Source organism: Planococcus citri, chromosome 1, assembly GCF_950023065.1.
Source record: "Planococcus citri chromosome 1, ihPlaCitr1.1, whole genome shotgun sequence".
In the NCBI taxonomy this organism is placed as follows: Eukaryota; Metazoa; Arthropoda; class Insecta; order Hemiptera; family Pseudococcidae; genus Planococcus; species Planococcus citri.
The window spans coordinates 76,980,759-77,000,272 of NC_088677.1; the positions used below are offsets into that span (position 1 = coordinate 76,980,759).

The 19,514-nt window shown below is 34.3% G+C and overlaps 1 protein-coding gene across 1 annotated transcript in view; it reads left to right on the forward strand.

The window, feature by feature from the left end:
- Window positions 1–411: 411 nt before the first annotated feature.
- Window positions 412–19,514, forward strand: part of LOC135833697 (uncharacterized) — a 169,442-nt gene continuing 150,339 nt past the window's right edge. The window contains exon 1 of the mRNA XM_065347459.1: window positions 412–567. Within this exon, the coding sequence (XP_065203531.1) occupies window positions 498–567 (70 nt within the window). The 5' untranslated portion in view covers window positions 412–497. The remainder of the gene's footprint in view (window positions 568–19,514) is intronic.

Genomic DNA, 19,514 nt, shown 5'->3' on the forward strand with positions numbered 1-19,514 from the left:
ACAACCTTCGCGGTAACTCTGTCAAATCCAAGCCCAACACCAACACACGACACCTCGAAGTTTTGGCAAATCTGCTCACCTCACTTCAGTTTCTTCTGTACCCTTAATCTTAATCAGTGCTTAAAAACTACCAAGAGTGTTAAACACGATGCGGTTAAAACGACGGAAAAAGTAATTTTAAAATTTTAATAGACTGTCAAATCGCGACTCGCAAAACACAACGGTCTACCCGGTCTACGGTTCCTTCAAGTTGAACGAGAAAAAGAAGAGCCAATATCAATTTCATCATAATTCGAATAACGATGCGAGGCGCGGAGCGGAGCGGAGCCTGCGCTCGCCAAACATCTTGATAATATTCTAAGCATCTCTCGACGATGCGATATCAACGCCGAGTTGGAGTTTTTCACTCAGTTTACATCTAATTTGTGTAGTCGACAGGAGGTTTTATAATAAACGCGAATTTTTTGAACCAGTACGTCGTAATTTTTTTCGCGCGGATGTCGTGCGTAAATTTTTCTATTTTACGGTGCGCTGTGTTTTTATTGGTATTTTATTTCCAACGTAATGGTGAGTTTATTTTATTTTTTCTCTTTGCATTTTTCTATGTACTTTTGTGTTTCGAATTATTTTTTACACTTCTTTTTCGAGTATATTTTTTACGACGACGACGAGTTATTCGATTAAATTTAAACGATTTTGGTGTAAAAGTAGATATTTGGTTTGGTTTGGATACTGTAGTTTTATTTTTATGAAAGGTCGAAATAATTTTTTTAATTGAAAAATTGATCAATTTGGAAAAAAATACATTTAGAAAATAAAAAAATTGAAAAATTTTCTATTTTAATAGTTTTACTATTGCTGTGTAATGTCAGTTCGCTGACCTCTTGATTTTTTTTTTGAAAATTAGAAATTAGACCATCAGGTATTAATACGTAATTTTTTCTTTCAAAAAGTTATCAATTTTTTACATAAAAATTTATTCAAAATTTTCTGATGTTTTTTTTGCCTTGAAAATCAAAAGGTAAACAAAACTTTCTAGAATTACCGAAAAAAAACACGTCAGAATTATAACCAATCTTGATTGGAAGATCAACATTAGTTGACAAACAACATCAAAATTTCAGCTCGAGCTTACAGCACATGATTTCCTCGATTGTTTAAGGAGAGAGAAGAGAGAAAATATGGGAGTCATTGACACCATTTTTCATAATATTATTCCGACTCAAAAAGCCAATTGGACGATTAGAGAGAGAGAGAGAGAGAAAAAAAAAGTGCGACATGAAAGCAGTACCTAAATTTAAACCTTTATAAAACTACTTCAACTTAAGTACCAAAAAGTATCAAACTTATTTAATCCTATAAATCTCATTTCGATGTAAATAATTTTAGCTAGCAAATGAAACAAGTCCAGAAAAGTGGAACGAGCATTGGAAAATTGTTGAATTATCCGATACTTATTATCGAGTTTGATGTCGACAACGATATGAAACCCATTTGGAAACAACAAATCATGTTTTCACCCTCTCCCCTACCCACAAATAATTTTTCATTCTTTTTTTTTTTATATCTTCTTAGACGACTTGGCTAACGTTTCCTGATGATGATGAAATGAGGGGCTTTCAGCCAAAAATGTAAATTTTGACAACTGAACCAGTAATTTCAGGAAAAATTATTTCATAAGGACTAAAGGTGGTCCACACAACACATTTTGAATCTTCAGACTTCAGAGGTACGATTTTCTAAAATTTGAATCCAGGAACCAGGATAATACAGAAGTTGTGCCCGGTCTTCGAATCAATGTGATAATCCCTCTCCCCCCACCATTAGAATGTTGAAAAGAAAGTCATTTCCGAAGATATTCCAATCGAAAAAGCCCGGATTCAACAACTTGTAAATAACCCTCTTAGGTTGGAAACAAGAATTAATGGAATGAAAAAAAAAAAAAAAAAAAGTTGAGCCGGATATGAGTAGGTAGAGCCATTACTTAGTATATTTCTGCAATAAAAATGAAAAAACATTTTCAACAATCCCCCCTCCCTCTTCTACCGAAATTAAGACGAAGTGGGAGTCAATACTTCGTAGTTCGATTTTGAGACAACCTCATTTTATCCCAGATGCCTCATATAAAATTGTTTCATCAGGAGAAAAACAAGTACATAATCATACACAATTCTCTGCTCAAATAACCGATGGGAGGGGGTGGGGGGAGAGTGATAGAAAATGTTTGCAAGTTATTAGAAACCATGTCACGATTAGGACAATACAAAAACGGACCTCTGGCAGAAGATTTTCTCAAACATTCCAATTCTCGAAGGAAAAAAGGGTCAACCTTTTTCAAAGTAAAGTGTACTAAATTTTCAGATTTTCATCGCAGAAAAAAAACTTCAAAATTCTGAAAAAAGGAGACAAAATTGAAAATTTTAAAAATTGATTCGAAAAAGCAGGATTTTTCGGCAATTTTTTTCAATACTTAAGCAGTACTTTTTGGTTATTTATTGGCTAAATAAGGGCTTATGAACAATTTAGGCAAAAAAAATATTTTCTTTGGAAATTCTGAAAAAAATCAAGATTTATTGGCAAAATTTAGCAAAAAACAAAAACAAAAACAGAGATCTTTTGGCAATTAATGCACAAAAGCAACATTTTCCCGTCAATATTGGTCAAAATTAGGACCTTTTATAGACTATTTTGGTGAAAAAATTAGACTACTAGGCAATTTTGTGTTCTGAAATTTATGAAAATTTGGAAAGTGGTACAAAAGATTCAATTAAGAAAAAAGTGGGACTTTTCAGCTATCTTGAAGAAATTTTGGCAAAGTTCCTTTCTGACCATTTTGGCAAAAAAAAGAGAATTTTTTCGCAGATTTTGGCAAACAATGAAGACTTTTGACGACTTCAGCGACAGCTAAAAAACTTTTTCGTCATTCTGACAGAAAACAATTTTTGAATTTTGGTGAAAATTAAAACTTTTAAAGCAAATTTTGGCAAAAAAAAACACTTCACAATTGACGGGTCTGATGGAAAAGGGGCCTCAGTGCCCGGAGGCCCTTTTTCCGCACTTTGGTGATTTGAACTCATCGAAGTATTGACTACCTTGGATGTGACTTTCAGTTCATGATCTTCCTCCTAGAGCATGCTACATGACGTTTTTATCCATACCTCTCTACAGCTGTTTTCCAACAAAAGTAAAACTTTAAACGCGTTTTTCTCAAAACTAGGTTTTTCCAAGGAGGCCCTTCTTTCATCAGGCCCGTCAATTAATTTTGACAAAAAATAATTTTTGCAAATTTGTGCAAAAAAAACGGTCTATTTGGCAACTTTGTACAAAAAATGAGAACTTCCAGAAAAAAACTTGACATTTTTCTGGCAAAAAAAAGACTTTTTGGTGATTTTGAAGAAAAGGAACTTTTTAGGAAAAAGCAGACTTTCTGGCAATTTTGACAAGAAAGAATATATTTCTGACAGATTCTGGTAACGAGTCAAGACTTCTGGCAATTTCAGCAACAAAAAGAATTTAAGTTAATTTTGGCAGCAAGCAAGATTTTCTTCTGAAATTTTGAAGAAAAATTATTGATACCTTTCGGGCATTTTTGATAAGGAAAGAGCAAAATTTTCGGCAATTTCAAAAAAAAAGAACACTTTTTGATATTTTACTGGCAAGAAGCAGGAGTTTTTGACAATTTTGGCAAAAAAGTAGAGCTTTTTACAAATTTTTGAAGAAAGCAAAATTATTGGAAACTTTTTGGTAATTTAGTCATAAGAAAAAGTAAGAGTTTGAAGCAATTTTGAATGATACAGTAATATTTCTTGGAATTTTGGAACAAAAGCAAAACTTTTTTGTACTTTTTTTGACAGAAAGCAGAAGTTTTTGACGAATGTTACTCGTAAATGTTATTTTGGTAATTTTAGCGAAAACAATGTGAGATTTTTGGGTGATTTTGTCAGAAAAGCAAGATTTTTTTCGTCAATTTTGGCAAAAAATTAACATCTTTAGACAATTTTGTTAAAAAAACAGGACTTCTTGGCAATTTTTCTCAAAAAAGTCGATAATTACTGAGGAAAAACCAAGATTATTGCTCTGGAAATTCAGGTAAAAAAAAAAAATTCCAGATAATTCTGGTAAAATAAACAAAAACTTTTTGACAATTTCTCCAAAAAGCGAGATTTTTTGGAAATTTTTATTAAAAAAAATTAAGGGCCGTATTCATAGACGTTAGTTAGGGATTCACTTGGCTAAGTGGTGAATTTTGAACCAGTTTTTCCAGACGTGATTGAATTTTTGAAATTTTGTATTTTATTAAATTGAGAGCTTGGACTCCGAAGTATTGATTTATTATTTTAAAAATATGAAATTTTTATTCGTTCGTGAGAAAAATTGAATCAAAATTCACCACTTCGCCAAGTGTTACTTAGGTAACGTCTTTGAATTCAGCCCTTGAGATTTATTGGGCAATCTTTACAAAAAATTTTGATTTTTTCGAGATGGTTTCTGAAAAAATCGAGACTTGTTGCGAGAAAGCAGGTCTTATGGTCTTGTTGACGACTAATTCTTTTTGGAGATTTTTTAAGAAAAATATAGACTTGATTTATGGTGATTTAGTAAAAGAATAATTTTTTTTCTTTATATTTTCAGATTTTTTCGCAATTATGGCTAACAAATTTGAAAAAAAAATACATTTTGAGGAAATTCTGGTAAAAACAATATTAACTATTTTAGAAGGGAAGCATGCTAGGATTTTGGCAGCGGCGTAGCCAGGATTTTCTCAAGGGGGGGGAGCTGAACCAGATTTTTAAAGATGAAAAATCGAATTTAGAGGTAATATTTTCTGAAAACCATTTCGTGATGTGTGAATAATTGCTAGAGTAAAAATTATTCAAAAAAGTGAGTTCAAAGAACGAAAAACCGTCCACTTTTGCATGTTTTATTCTAAACTATGAAGCCCTTTCAGGCAATTTTGGTAAAAAATTATAAATTTTTGGCAATTTTTCCGGAATGAATGTTTTCTGACAATTTTTTTTTAAAAATCCACACTTTTTTTCACCAATTTTGGCAACAAAAATAACACTTTCCAGCCAATTTTGATTTTAAAAGTTTTATTTTCTGACAAATTTTTCAAAAAAATGATACTTAACTTTTTGAAAATGTTGGCGAAAAATCCGAAGTTTTGAATAGTTTTTGTGAAAAATCAAGACTTTTTGGCAATTTTAGCTACACAAACAGAAGCAGAACTGTCGAGCAACTTGGACAAAAAATGCGAAGGTTTTAGACAATTTTGATTTTAAAAAAAAGGATACAAGATACACAAGCAAACTACCAGACAAAACCTGGATGGGCTAGGCCATTAAAGATACTGATTTTTTTTTAAAAATCATTTTTATTTCATTTTTTAAATAAATTTCCGGATTGTGCCAAGAGATTAAAATTAGCTACCTTATGGTTTACAAATAAGATTTGGGTATTCCATTCCATGAAAATCATACCTCGAATATAATTATGAAATTTTTGTCAGCCATTGAATTATTTGCAAAGCAATCCACATGCATTGAAAAATGAATTCAAACACCCACAATTGTTGACGTTGCAGAAAAAAACCTCTCACTACCTACTCTTCCTCCACTTATCTAATTTTCACCATTCCAGCTTTTCCTTCAATTTCACAACATTCCTCGATTACACTAAAAAAAAAATACAAATTACCCACTTTTCGATACAGAAACGAACACTTCCTCATTCACAACCAAAAACACTCCCAAACCTTCACCCAACTAGTAATACAGCACTTTCCATTCACACAGTTACAAGCACCTATCTATCTACCTATACACCCAGGCATCACAATTTCCACACCAACTTAACCACTTCAATCGCCTCCATAATCGTTTAATTCCACTCTAAACCTTTGCAACCCTATACAGCATATCGGTCCATTCGCCATCAACCAAATTATATCCATCTCTTTGACGGTTTATATACCTACAACACTAAACACCTAAACCGTCTCCATCCGACACTCAAAACAAGGTAAACAGAAACACCTAAGGAGAGACAAAATTCAATCCTCTTAAATGCTCTCATCTCTACAAAAGAGAGACTCGTCGAATGTCCAATCAAAAACGCAATTTCATCGCTTTAATACACATCTCGTTTAAGAAAATTTTATCGCCGTCAAAATACCTACTCCGTATATAGTCAGCCTTGGCTGTATTTTATCCTCGAAAAAAAAAGCAAAGCACAAAAAAAAGGAAACCCTTTACGCGGTATTTTTTCGCCAAATGATTTCCACACACACACACTCACGACGCGACGACGTGTGGCCTTCATCGCTGTATATAAAAACCTTGCTCACTCTCTCGTCTCACTCTCTCTTAAAACGTAACTATTCTTCCGATAAAAGTGTTTCTTTGGCGAAAAGCCGATCGAAAATCATAAAAGTGAAAATTATCATAATGCCGGCAAATAAATATACAGATATGAAACCAAATAGCATAACATTTCTAGTTCGCCTTGTAAGCTGCTTATCAGGTTTACCTCTCTACGAGCAAAAAATTTTCTTCCGTTTTATTCGCTCTTCTCTCGCTTATCGACACATTTTACTCAATATTTTCCATCCATAAACAACGTATTCATCTTCTCTACAGAGTTTAATTGAATACGATTAAATTCACATTACTGATTTTACCACACACACAACACAAAGATACTCATCGCACCAACCCCCTCCATCTCACCCCTACCTCAAAAAGGATAAACTTTCGAGTAGCATATTGCCTGCTGCTCACCCCCCTCCATCTTGGCATCTATTTCCTTCAACTTACTATACACTTCGGCAACCCAGAGAAAAGGAAGTACGTTTACTGTGTACACACAAACGAGTCGCTTAATTTAATCATCTTTATAAAGCGAAACAAACCGCCAAAATAGTTATCATTAAAGAGCGAACCGAACAAAAAACAAAACGACATTTTAATTTTCTTTCTCACAAAATTGAATCGACGAGTAAATTAAAAAAAAATAACAATTGTATAAAAAGATAAAAATGAGTATTAAAAAAATACCCTTTTGAGTTCCCCCCTCCCTCATTTCCTTACTCCCGCTCACCATCAGTCGTTATTCTTACACCGAAACAAAAAAAGTACTTGGAAAAAAATATACTAGTAGAGAAGAAAGAGAAAGACTAGGGAATAAAACGCAGAAGGGAGAGGAGTAAGTAGTAGAAAAAAAAGAGTAAACTTTTGAAAAAGAAACTTTTCATTTGGTCGCGTTTTACAATCTGTTAATTCACTTTCATTTCATTTTACGGCGTATCGCTCCCGAGTATTTTCCTTTCTTCGATGCGAAAATTTCTTCGTAACGTCGTCTTTTTCCGGATTGAGTTATTCGGGGATTCTTAACATTTTCTTCCTTCGTGCATTCGCCGATCTCTTCTTTCTTCTCGTATTTTTTCTCTTATTTTTCGGTATTCTCTCTCTCTCTCTCTCTCTGGTTCGTTTCACGAGAATAATAAGTATACGATAAAAACCAACTGAGCGATGAGTCTTCCTATAGTCCTGGCTCGTGTATACCGTTGAATTTAAATACCATAGTGTGGGACGGAGAAGGCTTTTTATTCTATGTAAGTACCACGCGAATAGAGCTTTTGAAGTTGCATAAATCGAGTCTCGAGTTTACTTACGTAGGAGGTCTAAAGTCGTTCGTCGTTTTCTACGAGAGCATGTGATGATAGCCCGAAGGTCTCATATAGCGTGAAATTCGCTCTTAATTAATATACTCGTCGTATAGTACTTCTCGAGTGTACAAATGAAAGCTAACCGACGACGAGGAAGCGAGGATATAGGGATGGTTTTCAACAGGAATAGTTTGTGACAGAGAAGCCGCGAGTTGAACAAGCGTAGGTATGTAAGTACTTCGAGATGTGGAATTATTTATGAAAAATCGATTCGTATTACCAACATATAACCTTTATAGATTCGTTTAAATCTAGACGAATGGTTAGATGAAAGTGTAAGTTGAACGATACGTATTTATGAAGAATAAATTGCATAATATTTGGGCCCAAAATTGAAATGAGGGTATTAAATAGGTATTTTATTTGAGTAAGCTGTTCCATGAGTCACTTAAGGTAAAGTAAAGTGCTCAAATTTGGCCACCTAGCCCAAAGTGGTCACTTTGGCGTTCAACTGGGAAACTCATGAGTCAAGTATAGGGATTTTGACAATTTTCATAATTTGTGAGAAAAGGTTCAAATTTACTGAACTTACTCGGAAATAATTCCAACCAGAAAATTTTTGAAAAAAAGATTAGATTCTGAGCTAAAAATTTTCAAAAATTTTGTAATTTTTCAAAAAACGTTTTCAAGAGAGATGAAATGTTCAATTTATTACGTAAATTACGATGAATAGACCAAATGGTTTTGGTGGCCAGATTCAGCATAGATTTTCCTACTTTATCTTAAAGTGATCATCTGGTGTGAAATCATCTTATAAAGGAGGCATCCCACAGTTTGAATCAGACAAAACTAAATCGAAAGAGTAGGTATTCAAAAATAAATCAGTGCATTTTTTGATGTTTTTGGGAATTTTTAAATATCTATCAAATCTACACCAAAAAAACAAAAAAAAAATCAAAATTTTATCAAGTTGACCTAGAAAGTTGAAATTTGGTATGCATCCTATTTTGGACTCTTCGAATTAAATGGAAACGAGCTGTGCAGTTCTGGAGCCTGCAGTGAATTTTTGAATTTTGAAATTTTTGCAAAATAAACGAGACTTTTTTGGTAATTTTTGCAAAAATTGAAATTTTTTAGGGAATTTTGGCGAAAGTAGGTAGATAAAAAAAAGGTGAGATTTTCCGGTGATTTTGGCAAAAAAACACGACCTTTTGTAAACTTGGTAAGAATTGAGACCCTACAGACAGTTTTGTCAAAAAAAAACTCAAGATTTTTTTTTACAGTGTTGGCGAAAAAGTAAGATTTTTTGGGACTTCTCTGTCAAAAATCAGGACTTTTTTGGAAAAAAGCACTCAAGTCTTCTTGACATTTTTTGGCAGAAAAAAAATTACGACTCTTGGAAAATAGTAAGTTTTATTTTAAACATTTTTTTCAGGGACAAAAAAGTAAGACTTTTCAAAATTTTTCAACTTTTAACATTTATGAAGGCAGAAAAATTTCAATTAGGAAAAAATAAGACAAGAAATTTTAACAAAAAAAGAAAAGATTTTTTCGCAGATTTTGGAAAACGAGTCAAAACTTTCAACGATTTCAGCAACTAAGCAACTTTTTGGTTATTTCTATAGAAAAGCAAGATTTTTTGTCAATTTTGGTGAAGATGAACACATTTAAGACAACTTTAGGAAATAAATGCCTACGGTTTCTTTTCTTTACAATTTTGACACAAAAAAATATGACTTTCGGGGAATTTTGTACAAAAAACAGGACTTTTTGTCAATTTTGTGCAAAAAATAATAACTTGAAAAAACGACATTTTTTTGGCAAAAAAAAAGACTTTTTGGTACCTAATTTTGAAAAAACAAGGAAACTTTTTTGACAATTTAGCAAAAAATCAAGAATATTTTGCAAATTCTGGCAACTGTCAAGACTTTTGGCCTTTATTAGCAGTAAAAAGACTTTCTGACGATTTTGGCAGCAAAGCAAGATTTTTTTCTTCATTTCTGAAGAAAAATTGATACCTTCTTGACGATTTCGGCAAATAAAAAGCGAGAATTATCAGCAATTTTGAAAACAAAGGAAAACTTTCCGGTATTTTCTTGACGAAAAGCAGACGCTTTTGAGAATTTTTGCAAGAAAGCAAGATTATTTTGGCAATTTTTAGTAAAGGAGGAAGAAGGTACACTTCCTGGAACATGATTTTGGCGAAAAAGGTAAGATTTTCATTGTCAGTTTTGCCGAAAAATTACTCTGTGTGAATGAGGCAATTTTGGAAACAAAAAGTAGGACTTTTTGTCAATCTTGCCAAAATCAAAACCAAGTCAAGAAAAAGTTAAGCTTTGAAGCAGTTTAGAATGATAAATTGAGACTTTCTGACAATCTTGAATGAAAAATCAGTAGTTTTGGGTGATTTTTGGCAAAAGAAGCCAAATTTTTATGTACTTTTTGGCAAAAACAAATGTTTTCGCCAATTTTGGCAAAAAACAAACGTTTTTGACAATTTTGGCAAAAAAAATCATTATAAAAAAGTTTATTTTGGAACTTTTAGTAAAAAAGTGAAGGAATTTTGGGCGATTTTGTCAGAGAAGCAGGATTATCTTCCATAATTTTTGCAGAAAATGAAAATCCTAAGGCAATTTTGGCAAAAACTAGGTTATTTTGGTAATTTCAACTTTTGGCAAAAAACTAAGATTTTTTGGCAATTTTGATCAAAAATTGTTATTGAAAAAAAAATAGATTAATATTCTGGAAATTCTGGTAAAAAAAAGTAATATGTACTTCCAAATAATTTTAGCAAAACGAAATTTTTGCAAAAAAACAAGTAGGTAAGTATTTCGCCAATTTTGGCAGGACAAATTCCAAATCGTCAGAAAGTGATTTTGGAAAAATTGTGTGTTGTAATTAGTCAAGTGGATGGCTGGAGACTCCAGAACTGTTTGAAACACTATAAAGGACTGAGCATCTTGAAATGAAGTTATAGGTAAGTAAGAAGTCTTGAACTTTCATCTTCATTGGGTAAAATCTTGCAAAAATTCCAATCTTCAAAAATCTGCTTGGAGACTCCAGAACTGCTCGAAACGGTTCAAAACTGTTTCCAATCGTTTTGGGAGGTCAAAAATACGCTAAATACCTAATTTCAGCTTTTTATGTCAATTTGGTAAAATTTTGATTTTTCTCTATTTTTGGCCCATAATTTTATTTTCAAAAATTCACCAAAAATCGAAAAACTATGCACTATAGCTCCTGAAATTTTTGCTGGTGATATGTTTTACTATGCTCTTTTGATTTAGCTTTCACTCGATCAACAATTTTTCTGCCTCTTGGTGTACTTTCTTTGTGAAAGGTGGAAAAGTTTTTACTCCTGGCGCAGAACTCTCAAGAGATCAAGTGGGCTTCTTGGTCTTTTACAGCGCCATTTTTCTTGATAAGATTAATTATTTTTGCACTTTTCACACAAAATTACTCAAAAATTCTCTCGGCTCGCTAATAAGGAGACCCTCAAAGTAGGAACCCCCCCCCCCCCCCACCAACTCAAAAAAAATAATTAAACAGTAGTTTACTTTTAAATTCAGATTTCTGAGTAAAAATTCTTTCTTTGCATAACCTCGCAAACATATTAAATTATTTTTAGAAAAGTAAGGGGCTTCAGTCACAATATTTCAATCATTTGGGAAAGGGGAGTTTTTTGACTGAAATGGATGGCCAAGTACACAAAATAATTGGATAGATATGCTCGGTTATAAAGAGAAAAATAAAACATGGAAATTAGGAAAAAAAACAGTTTTCAATTAATCAGGTATTTTCTTTTTTTTGGGGGGGGATTTTTGCAATTGTAAGGGTCTCCAAAATTAATATAATGGTAAATAATATCGAAAAAATAACGTTGTAAGAGACCAAAAAGCGCAGTTGATCACCTGAGAGTTCTGCGCCAGGAGCAATAACTCTTTCACCTCTCACAAGGAAGGTACCCAACTAAAAAAGAAAAAGTTTATCCGTAGAAAGTTAAATCAAAAGAGCATATAAAATTGCATCGCCAGCTAAAATATTAGGCGCTAAAATGCATTTTTGAACTTTTGGTGAATTTTTGAAAATCAAAGTGCCAAAAATGAGAAAAGGTCAAGATTCCACCAAATTGATCTAAAAAGCTATGACATTTGGCATGCACCCTATTTCGACTTCTTAATTCTATGTTTGATTTCTCATCTTTTCATGGATTCGAGTATAATTTTCTGATTATTTGGGGGTGGGGGGGGGGGGTTGGAGAGGCACCAAATCTAAGAATTCGGAAGTTGAAACGTAAACATTTTCATTTCTTGAATTTTTCTCCTGTTTTGTGTACCGCTCTGCTCAAGTACTTCTTTTGCTGGTGGAGTGAGGAAGGAGGGGGGGGGGGGATAGTCCGAGAACTAGAATCTAAACAATCATGTCAAAATTGTAATTTTCTCAGATTTTCTTCTTCTTTTGTTCCTTCAATAAATAAATAAATAAATAAATAAATAAATGTTTTATGAACGATTAGGAGGGGAGGGTAACAGCTATAATTAGAAAACAGACATTCAAACATTGCTTGTATAGACCTATGTTCCTACTCTTGCAAATATATCAGAAAATTTACGAACCTCTGATCATCTCCTTGAACCGGAATTTAGAACTGGTCAATAAATTATCCCAAATCTGAAACAAAAAACAAAAACAACACAATTATTATAGCATTGAGCACTCACAAACACACTCAACCATACCCTCAAATGGTCATCGATACATAAAACCATACTCAATCGCAATAACACCGCCATCATCGTCGGTTTAAAAACAATAATAAACATTTCCACCGTCTTCGATAATAATGAACCTGTCGCAAACCTCGATAAAAATTACTCGCTTCATCGAGCGACGACGACGACAACGTCGCGGAATCCAGAACCCTGCATCCTGCAGAACACCGGGACCATGGGATCGAGGCAGAGAGACGAAAAAATATAAGGTATAACCCGGCTTTTAACGCTCCTGGATGGCGACACCGTTGGGAATTTTTTTACAAATGAAAATTATTACATCTATCTATCATCGAGCTCGTTTTAATCTGGCCTATAAATCATAGTCTAAAATAAATAATAACCGTAATAACAATAACGCCAACTCCGACACTATTTTACCAACCCCCGAATTATTAGCAAAAAAGCTCGAAAGCAGCTCGCTTTCGCGCACGCAACATTTAACTCGTACGTTTAACCCATCTCCTGCCCCTGCCCCCCTCACCTCCTCTCACCATTCTAATTCTCTCGCTCTGTCTCGGTTTTTAAAAGATGAAATGAGACCATTTTCTTTATTTCGAAAAGAGCGTATCTACCTTACCATACCCACAGAGCGTACATTATGGTATATATACTTTTTTCTTCAGCTGCAATTTTCTACCTTATCAAAGAAAAATCAAGAGTCACTTAACGTCTTCATTACTCGATTTTATTCCGCGCCACCTTAAACCGCACTTTACTCTTCCTTACGACTTTGCAAGTTTTACGCGAACCGGCTGCTGCTGCCGCACACTGTACAAAACCCTAAAACGTTTTCCGTGACTCTACCTTCCTTAATCGGCTTAGCAAAATTAAATGAGCTAGATAAGCAATTAAAAGAAATACCCGGTTGAAAAAAGCAACAAAAAATAACGCCGCAGAAGATAAAGGAAACCCGTTTTATTCTTTAAATTGATAAAATGTTGGTTAAAAAAATTAAACTTATCGAGCATAAATTTTTCAACCTTGTTTGCACACTTCCACTTCGTATAGTAGTAGGTACTTAACGGCTAAAGCGTGATTTTTCTCTCGGCCTTTTTTTTACTCGCCTGCCCATGCCCATATGATGATGAGGCGAAAGGGGTCTTCAACCCCCACTCTCCCTCTCTTCTCTCGAAGCAGAGACGAAGAGCCGCCGCGCACCCGTTACATAAACGCAATGACACTATATTTTAAAACTTTCATCGAGATGTCGCTTTCATCGGTGCCCTTTTTTTTTTAATTATGGTCGCGTTAAAAATCCTACTCTTTAATGGATTTATGGTGGCAGGCGAGTTTTTAATGAAAACCTACTGACTGTAGGGGTTTCCCTTTTAAATGAACTTGATGGTTTTCGTTTTTTCCTCTTCTCTTAGCCGAGCCTCCTCCCCTCCGGAATCCTTCTGCCCTAGGTGTCTAATTCTTGATCCTGCTACGGCGATATTATGTGGAACGAGCGAGAGGACTTCGTATTCAACACATTTTAATCGCGTACTTAAACGGTTACGAATCTGTTGATTAACTCTTTTTTTTCCTCCTCATAGTAGGGCTTATTTACGATCGTCTATCTTTTTTTGTCGCGTTTATTGACATTATATATAGCCTGAGAGTTTGTCTAAATTATGTCACATGTGAACTGAAAAACCCGTAAGATTTCTTCAGTGGACCAGAAGCTTGATTCTTCGAGGGTATTTTACTGAATTCCAACAATTTAAAAAAATGTTCATCGATTGTTACTCGAGCTCAAACAAAAATAGGGCTGCACGCAGCATGCTAAAATTTTAGCTGACGAAAACATTGTCTGGGCTGAAAAAAATGCGTGTAATTTACCCCCCCCCCTTCCTGAAAAATGATGAAATCTTGTTTTTTTTCAATAGTTTGATGTCACTTTGCGAAAAAATTCAAAATTTTAATCCGAGAATAAGTACGTTTTTCTAAACCCACCAAATTGTTAGATTTTTATCCTATGTATTTAGGGGGGGCGTAAAGAGGTTTTGAAGAATCGTAAGCAGAAAAAAAGTTCATATTCGGGTTTAGTGTCCTCGAAAATATACCATTCGATAAGTATATCACTCGACTTTTCACAATTTTTCAAAATGTTGTCCTCTTTTTGGGCAAAGAGGGATATTGAGAGGTCGTACCCAATAAATAAGTTCATATTCGTACTCAGCGACCTCAAAAACATACAATTCGATATATCACTCGACTTTTTCACGATTTTTCACAATTTTGACCCTTTTTGGGGGCACAGACGGGCTTACAGGGGTTTAACCCAAAAAATAAGTTCATATTCGTACTCAGCGACCTCGAAAACATAGCATTCGATATATCACTCGACTTTTCACGATTTTTCAAAATTTTGACCCTTTTTTGGGAGCACAGAGGGGCTTTGAGGAGTTGAACCCAGAAAATAAGTTCATATTTGTACTCAGCGACCTTGAAAACATACTATTTGATATATCAGACGTCCAGATTCGTTTTCCAAATATATGATTCAGTTACGCGTTAAGTACTTCGATGGTGTTGTGGAAGAAGGGCCAAACTGTATTTTTCAAGGTGTAGGGCCAATCTGTTTTGGTGAAAAATGCGAAAATTATAAAAGGGCCAAAGTGTCGATTTTTAGGGCCAAACTGATTCTAAAATTTTGAAAAAGGGCCAACCCCTTTGATTTTTTTTGAAATGAAGGTGTCCGAATTGATTCCCACCTTTTCTTTTCGCATGTACGAATTGATTCCCACATTTTATTTTCCAGTGTACGAATTAATTCCCATGTAATTTTTTATTTCGTATGAATGAATTGATAACATTTCGCACCTTGGGAGTAATAAGGTTACATCTCAAAAAAGTGAAATTTTACAGGAGACTGATTTTCTTTTTTTAAAAAACTTGATTCATTATTTTTTTCAACTTATAATTAATTGTGAGGAATAAATAGGACCCCATTTTAAAGATCTGGTATCCTACCTTCAATTAGCTTAATGTGGAGATGAAAGGAAGCGTCCAAAAAAAAATTTCACGTTAACAAAGTTGTTGAGAATTAAATTTCCAATCGACACAATATCGTTAGTTTTTTTCTAGAGTGCTTACTTTTTGAGTTTTTTTCAAAAAACTAAAATTTCATAATATGTGCAAATTCATTCTTCTGAAAAGTGGTCAATTTAAAAAAAAATCCATTTAGTATAAACCAATAAAAAATGCACTTCTATGTACGAAATTTGCTCAAAAAGGGGTACAGTTTTTTTTATGTACCCTTATAACTCCAAACAACTTGCAATTATGTTACCTATAGGGATTTTGAGCCAACCTCCTCGTGGTGTCTCCTGGGTAACGCTAATAGGCTGGAATCAATTCGTACACTCAAAAAGAAAAGGTGGGAATCAATTCGTACATGTGAAAAGAAAAGGTGGGAATCAATTCGGACATGTGAAAAGAAAAGGTGGGAATCAATTCGGACACTTTTTTCATTTTGGGAATCAACTCACCAACTCCCGAAGAGAAGCCGTTGGTCAGCCATTGCACGCTGTTTTCAGCTTAAGTACTAACTGGCTACATAAGTTATCTAAGAGAAGTTGCACATCTGCTCGCAGCTCGCATATTATTATGCCCTATTTCTAATCCAAATGCAAAAGTGTAATAAGAACATGAGGGATGCGAATAACACAGACCTAATAAAATACGTTCAATCATTTTGTTTTGAGCGAAAATTTAAAGAGCCAAAGTGCATTTTTCAATTTTTGGTGAATTTTTGAAAATCGAGCCAAAAATGTAAAAAAATCAAAATTTTACCAAATTGATCTAGAATGCTAAAATTTGGGATATACTCTATTTTCGACCTGCCAAACCGATTGGAAATGGATTTGAACCCGTTTTGAGCAGTTCTGGAGCCTCCAGCAGATTTTTGAAACTTGACCACAAAACCACATCAAATGAAGTTGGAAATCCGAAATTCACGCTGAACTCCAACTTCAACACGCTATGAAGTTGACTGCTGGTGAGTTGAAGTCATTTTGGAGCCTCCAGCGCCTTTTGAAAATTCTTGGAGCCTCCAGTACATTTTTGAAACTTGAAATTTCCACAAAATTTCATCAAATGGCGTTAGAAAACCGAAATTCACTCTGCAAACTAATTTCAATGTGATATGAAGTCGGCTTGTAGGTAGATTTCAAGTCGTTTTGGAGCCTCCAGCGACTTTTTGAAAATACTGGAGCCTCCAGCAAACTTTTTAATTCTCGAAAGGGCATAGCCGGTCAAGTATGGCGATCTGGCCCTTGAAACAGATTTTGAGCGCACCTGCCCCCAAAAGGTCAACCATGATGAGAAAAAATTTTGGACCCCTGGAGCATGTATTTGGGAGAGGAGGGGAGATGAGGGGGGGAGTAGAATGGTGGCTAAAATGTGTTTTTTCTCTCAATATTTTTCATTTCTCACCTCACCAAATGCTGAAAAAAGCATCGTTTTCATGCCTGTCGAAACTTGCTTCGTTCGGGCCCATTTATTCCATGTTTTGATAGATGAATTCACATGTGGGCCCCCAAAAATTCAAAACAGAAAATGAAAATTTGTATGAGTCTTATGAATATGATATCAATTGGCAAAATTGGCAAGTTCTTAAAAGTCAGACAAAATATTGGAAATTTATCAAAGGGTATTCCAGGTATAATAGGCGAAACGGCCCTGTTCCCAGATTTGGAAAATTATGATGGATTACCTATTGTTGAGTACCAAAAAAAAAAAAATTTTGACAATGATTGGTAGAAAAAACATGACTTTTTAGGATAATTTTGACAAAAGCAAGAATTTTCTCTAATTTTGGCAACAGGATTTTCAACATTTTGACAAAAAGCAGCAACTTTTTGGCAATTTTCACAAAAGTTAAGAGTTTTTTACAATTTTAACATGAATACGAGACTTTTTTGACAATTTAGACAAAAAAAGAACTTTGCAGACAATTCAGGCAAAAAACATAACAATGACTTTTAAGAATAATTTTAGCAAAAGCGGGAATTTTTGAAATTTTAGCTACTAACAAAGTTTTTTGGTCATTTCTGCAAAAAATATTAGGATCTTTTTCATAACGTCAAAAAAAAGGTGTTTTTCAACAATTTTAGCAAAAAACAGGACTTTTTTTGACAATTTTGATAAAAATAGGGATTTTCTTATTATCTTTTCAAAAAAGAAACTTCTGTACAATTTTGGCAAAAATTAGACTTTTTCGACAATTTTCCTGGCGATAAGATTTTTTGAACATTTTGGCAAAAAAAATGTGCTTTTTTGGCAATTTTTACAAAAAGTCAAGATTTTTTGATAATTTTGGCAAAAATAAGAATTTTTGAAATGTTGGCCAACAACAGTGGTCTTTGTTCATTTTCACAAAAAATATTAGGACTTTGACATAGGGCAGATTGGCCCCACTGCCGAAGGTAGTGCGTATTTTACTGACCCCTTATATTGAAAATATTGGGAACGTGTGTAAATTATTTAGAAAAGTAGAAATCTTGCATTCTTCTGTACTTTACGTACATGACGTCAGGTCGTTGTCCGAACCCCCTATATCAAGGAGTTCGCGACAAGGACGATAGAATGACAGATTTATGATGTCTTTAGTTAGCAACGTATGTGGCGGCATTCCACCCCCTGTGACAGGTCAATTAATTAATGATCTCGCGACTCTCGTCGTGATGACATTTATGATCGAAGATAGGGTTTAAAATAATTATTTATGAGCTTTGTACTTGTACATAGCAATTTTCACGAATTACGCATATACCACCACCCTTTAGGGGTTGGATCTCGCTGCCATGTACTCTTTATATTAACGATTTCTTCATAGAAATCTTCAGTTGTATTTTCTTCGCAGTCATGTAGTGTTTATATTTTCTTTAGGCATAGTGCAACGTCGTGCTTTTCGCGTGCATCTCTAAAGTAGTATCTAATTCGCAGCAATGAAATAATTGCATCGTCTCGATTATTTATTAATTATCATAAGGTGCACCGGGGGAAGTTGGAATTTGGGGTAAGTTAGAAAACTTGCTCTAGCGCCTAGAGTTTTATATCTGGCGAAGTGCCACTAAAGGTGACTTGAGGGTACTACCCCTACTTCATCACGGCATAAAAATTTTCGCGATTCAGTTTCATTTTAGATGTCTTTGGTTCAATTGTATTTTGTTGTTGTTTTGAACTTATTTTGAATTTGGTCTAAAATACAGACTTTCTATTTCTTAGTTTTTCGCATATAGCGGACGAACCGTGCGTCCTAGTGAAAATCTGATGAGAGTAATCTCAAAGAGAATTAAATTCTCTACAATTTTGTTTATGTGCAATTTTTCTAGGACGCTCGGTTTGTGATCTATGCCTCTGCAAAGTTTAGCCTGTTCTGACTTCCCCCAATTGGGGTAAGTCAGGGCAGTTTATATTTTATTCCACTGAGCGAAAGCTACTGTGTCAATCGCGCTCAAATTTTTACCATAGGTTAAGAACCCTTATGGGAACCTACATAATAAATTTGATCCATATTGGTTCATTAGAAGGGGAGTAACAGCTGGTCAAAGTTGAAATTGCGAAAAATCATTCTGACTTGCCCCGGTGCACCTTACTTGGTTTCGGCAAATGCGCGCTTGTTGGTTCCTTGTCGCCTGTTAATTTAATAGATTGTGAATGTCTCCCCAAAGGGGAGATTATCGATCAAGCTATGGTTGTTTGTACCCTCTTCTAGCGAGGTAATCTAATTCGTTTTAATATATTTAATCGATCTTATCGTGATCGGAAATAGTGTCTTTTTTGGTGATTCGTTATGTTCGCGACATAGTCAGATTATGCAAAGTGATACGTGCGGTCTCGTTTAGTTAAGTTCCATCGACGCCTTTATTATTGGTAAGGCCACCGATAGAGATGGAAAAAGCGTATAGTGTTCTGTAAGTAGTAATATGTGTATACTATTTAATTATAAGTTTTCGTGTTGTTGTACGTCTGACTAAAATGTCTAGTGCAACGACCCTAATTAGATGAATACCTCGTTATTTTATTAGGAGCCTCATAGGTATATTTTTCACATGTCCTATTCCACCTGCAAGTGGCATGGG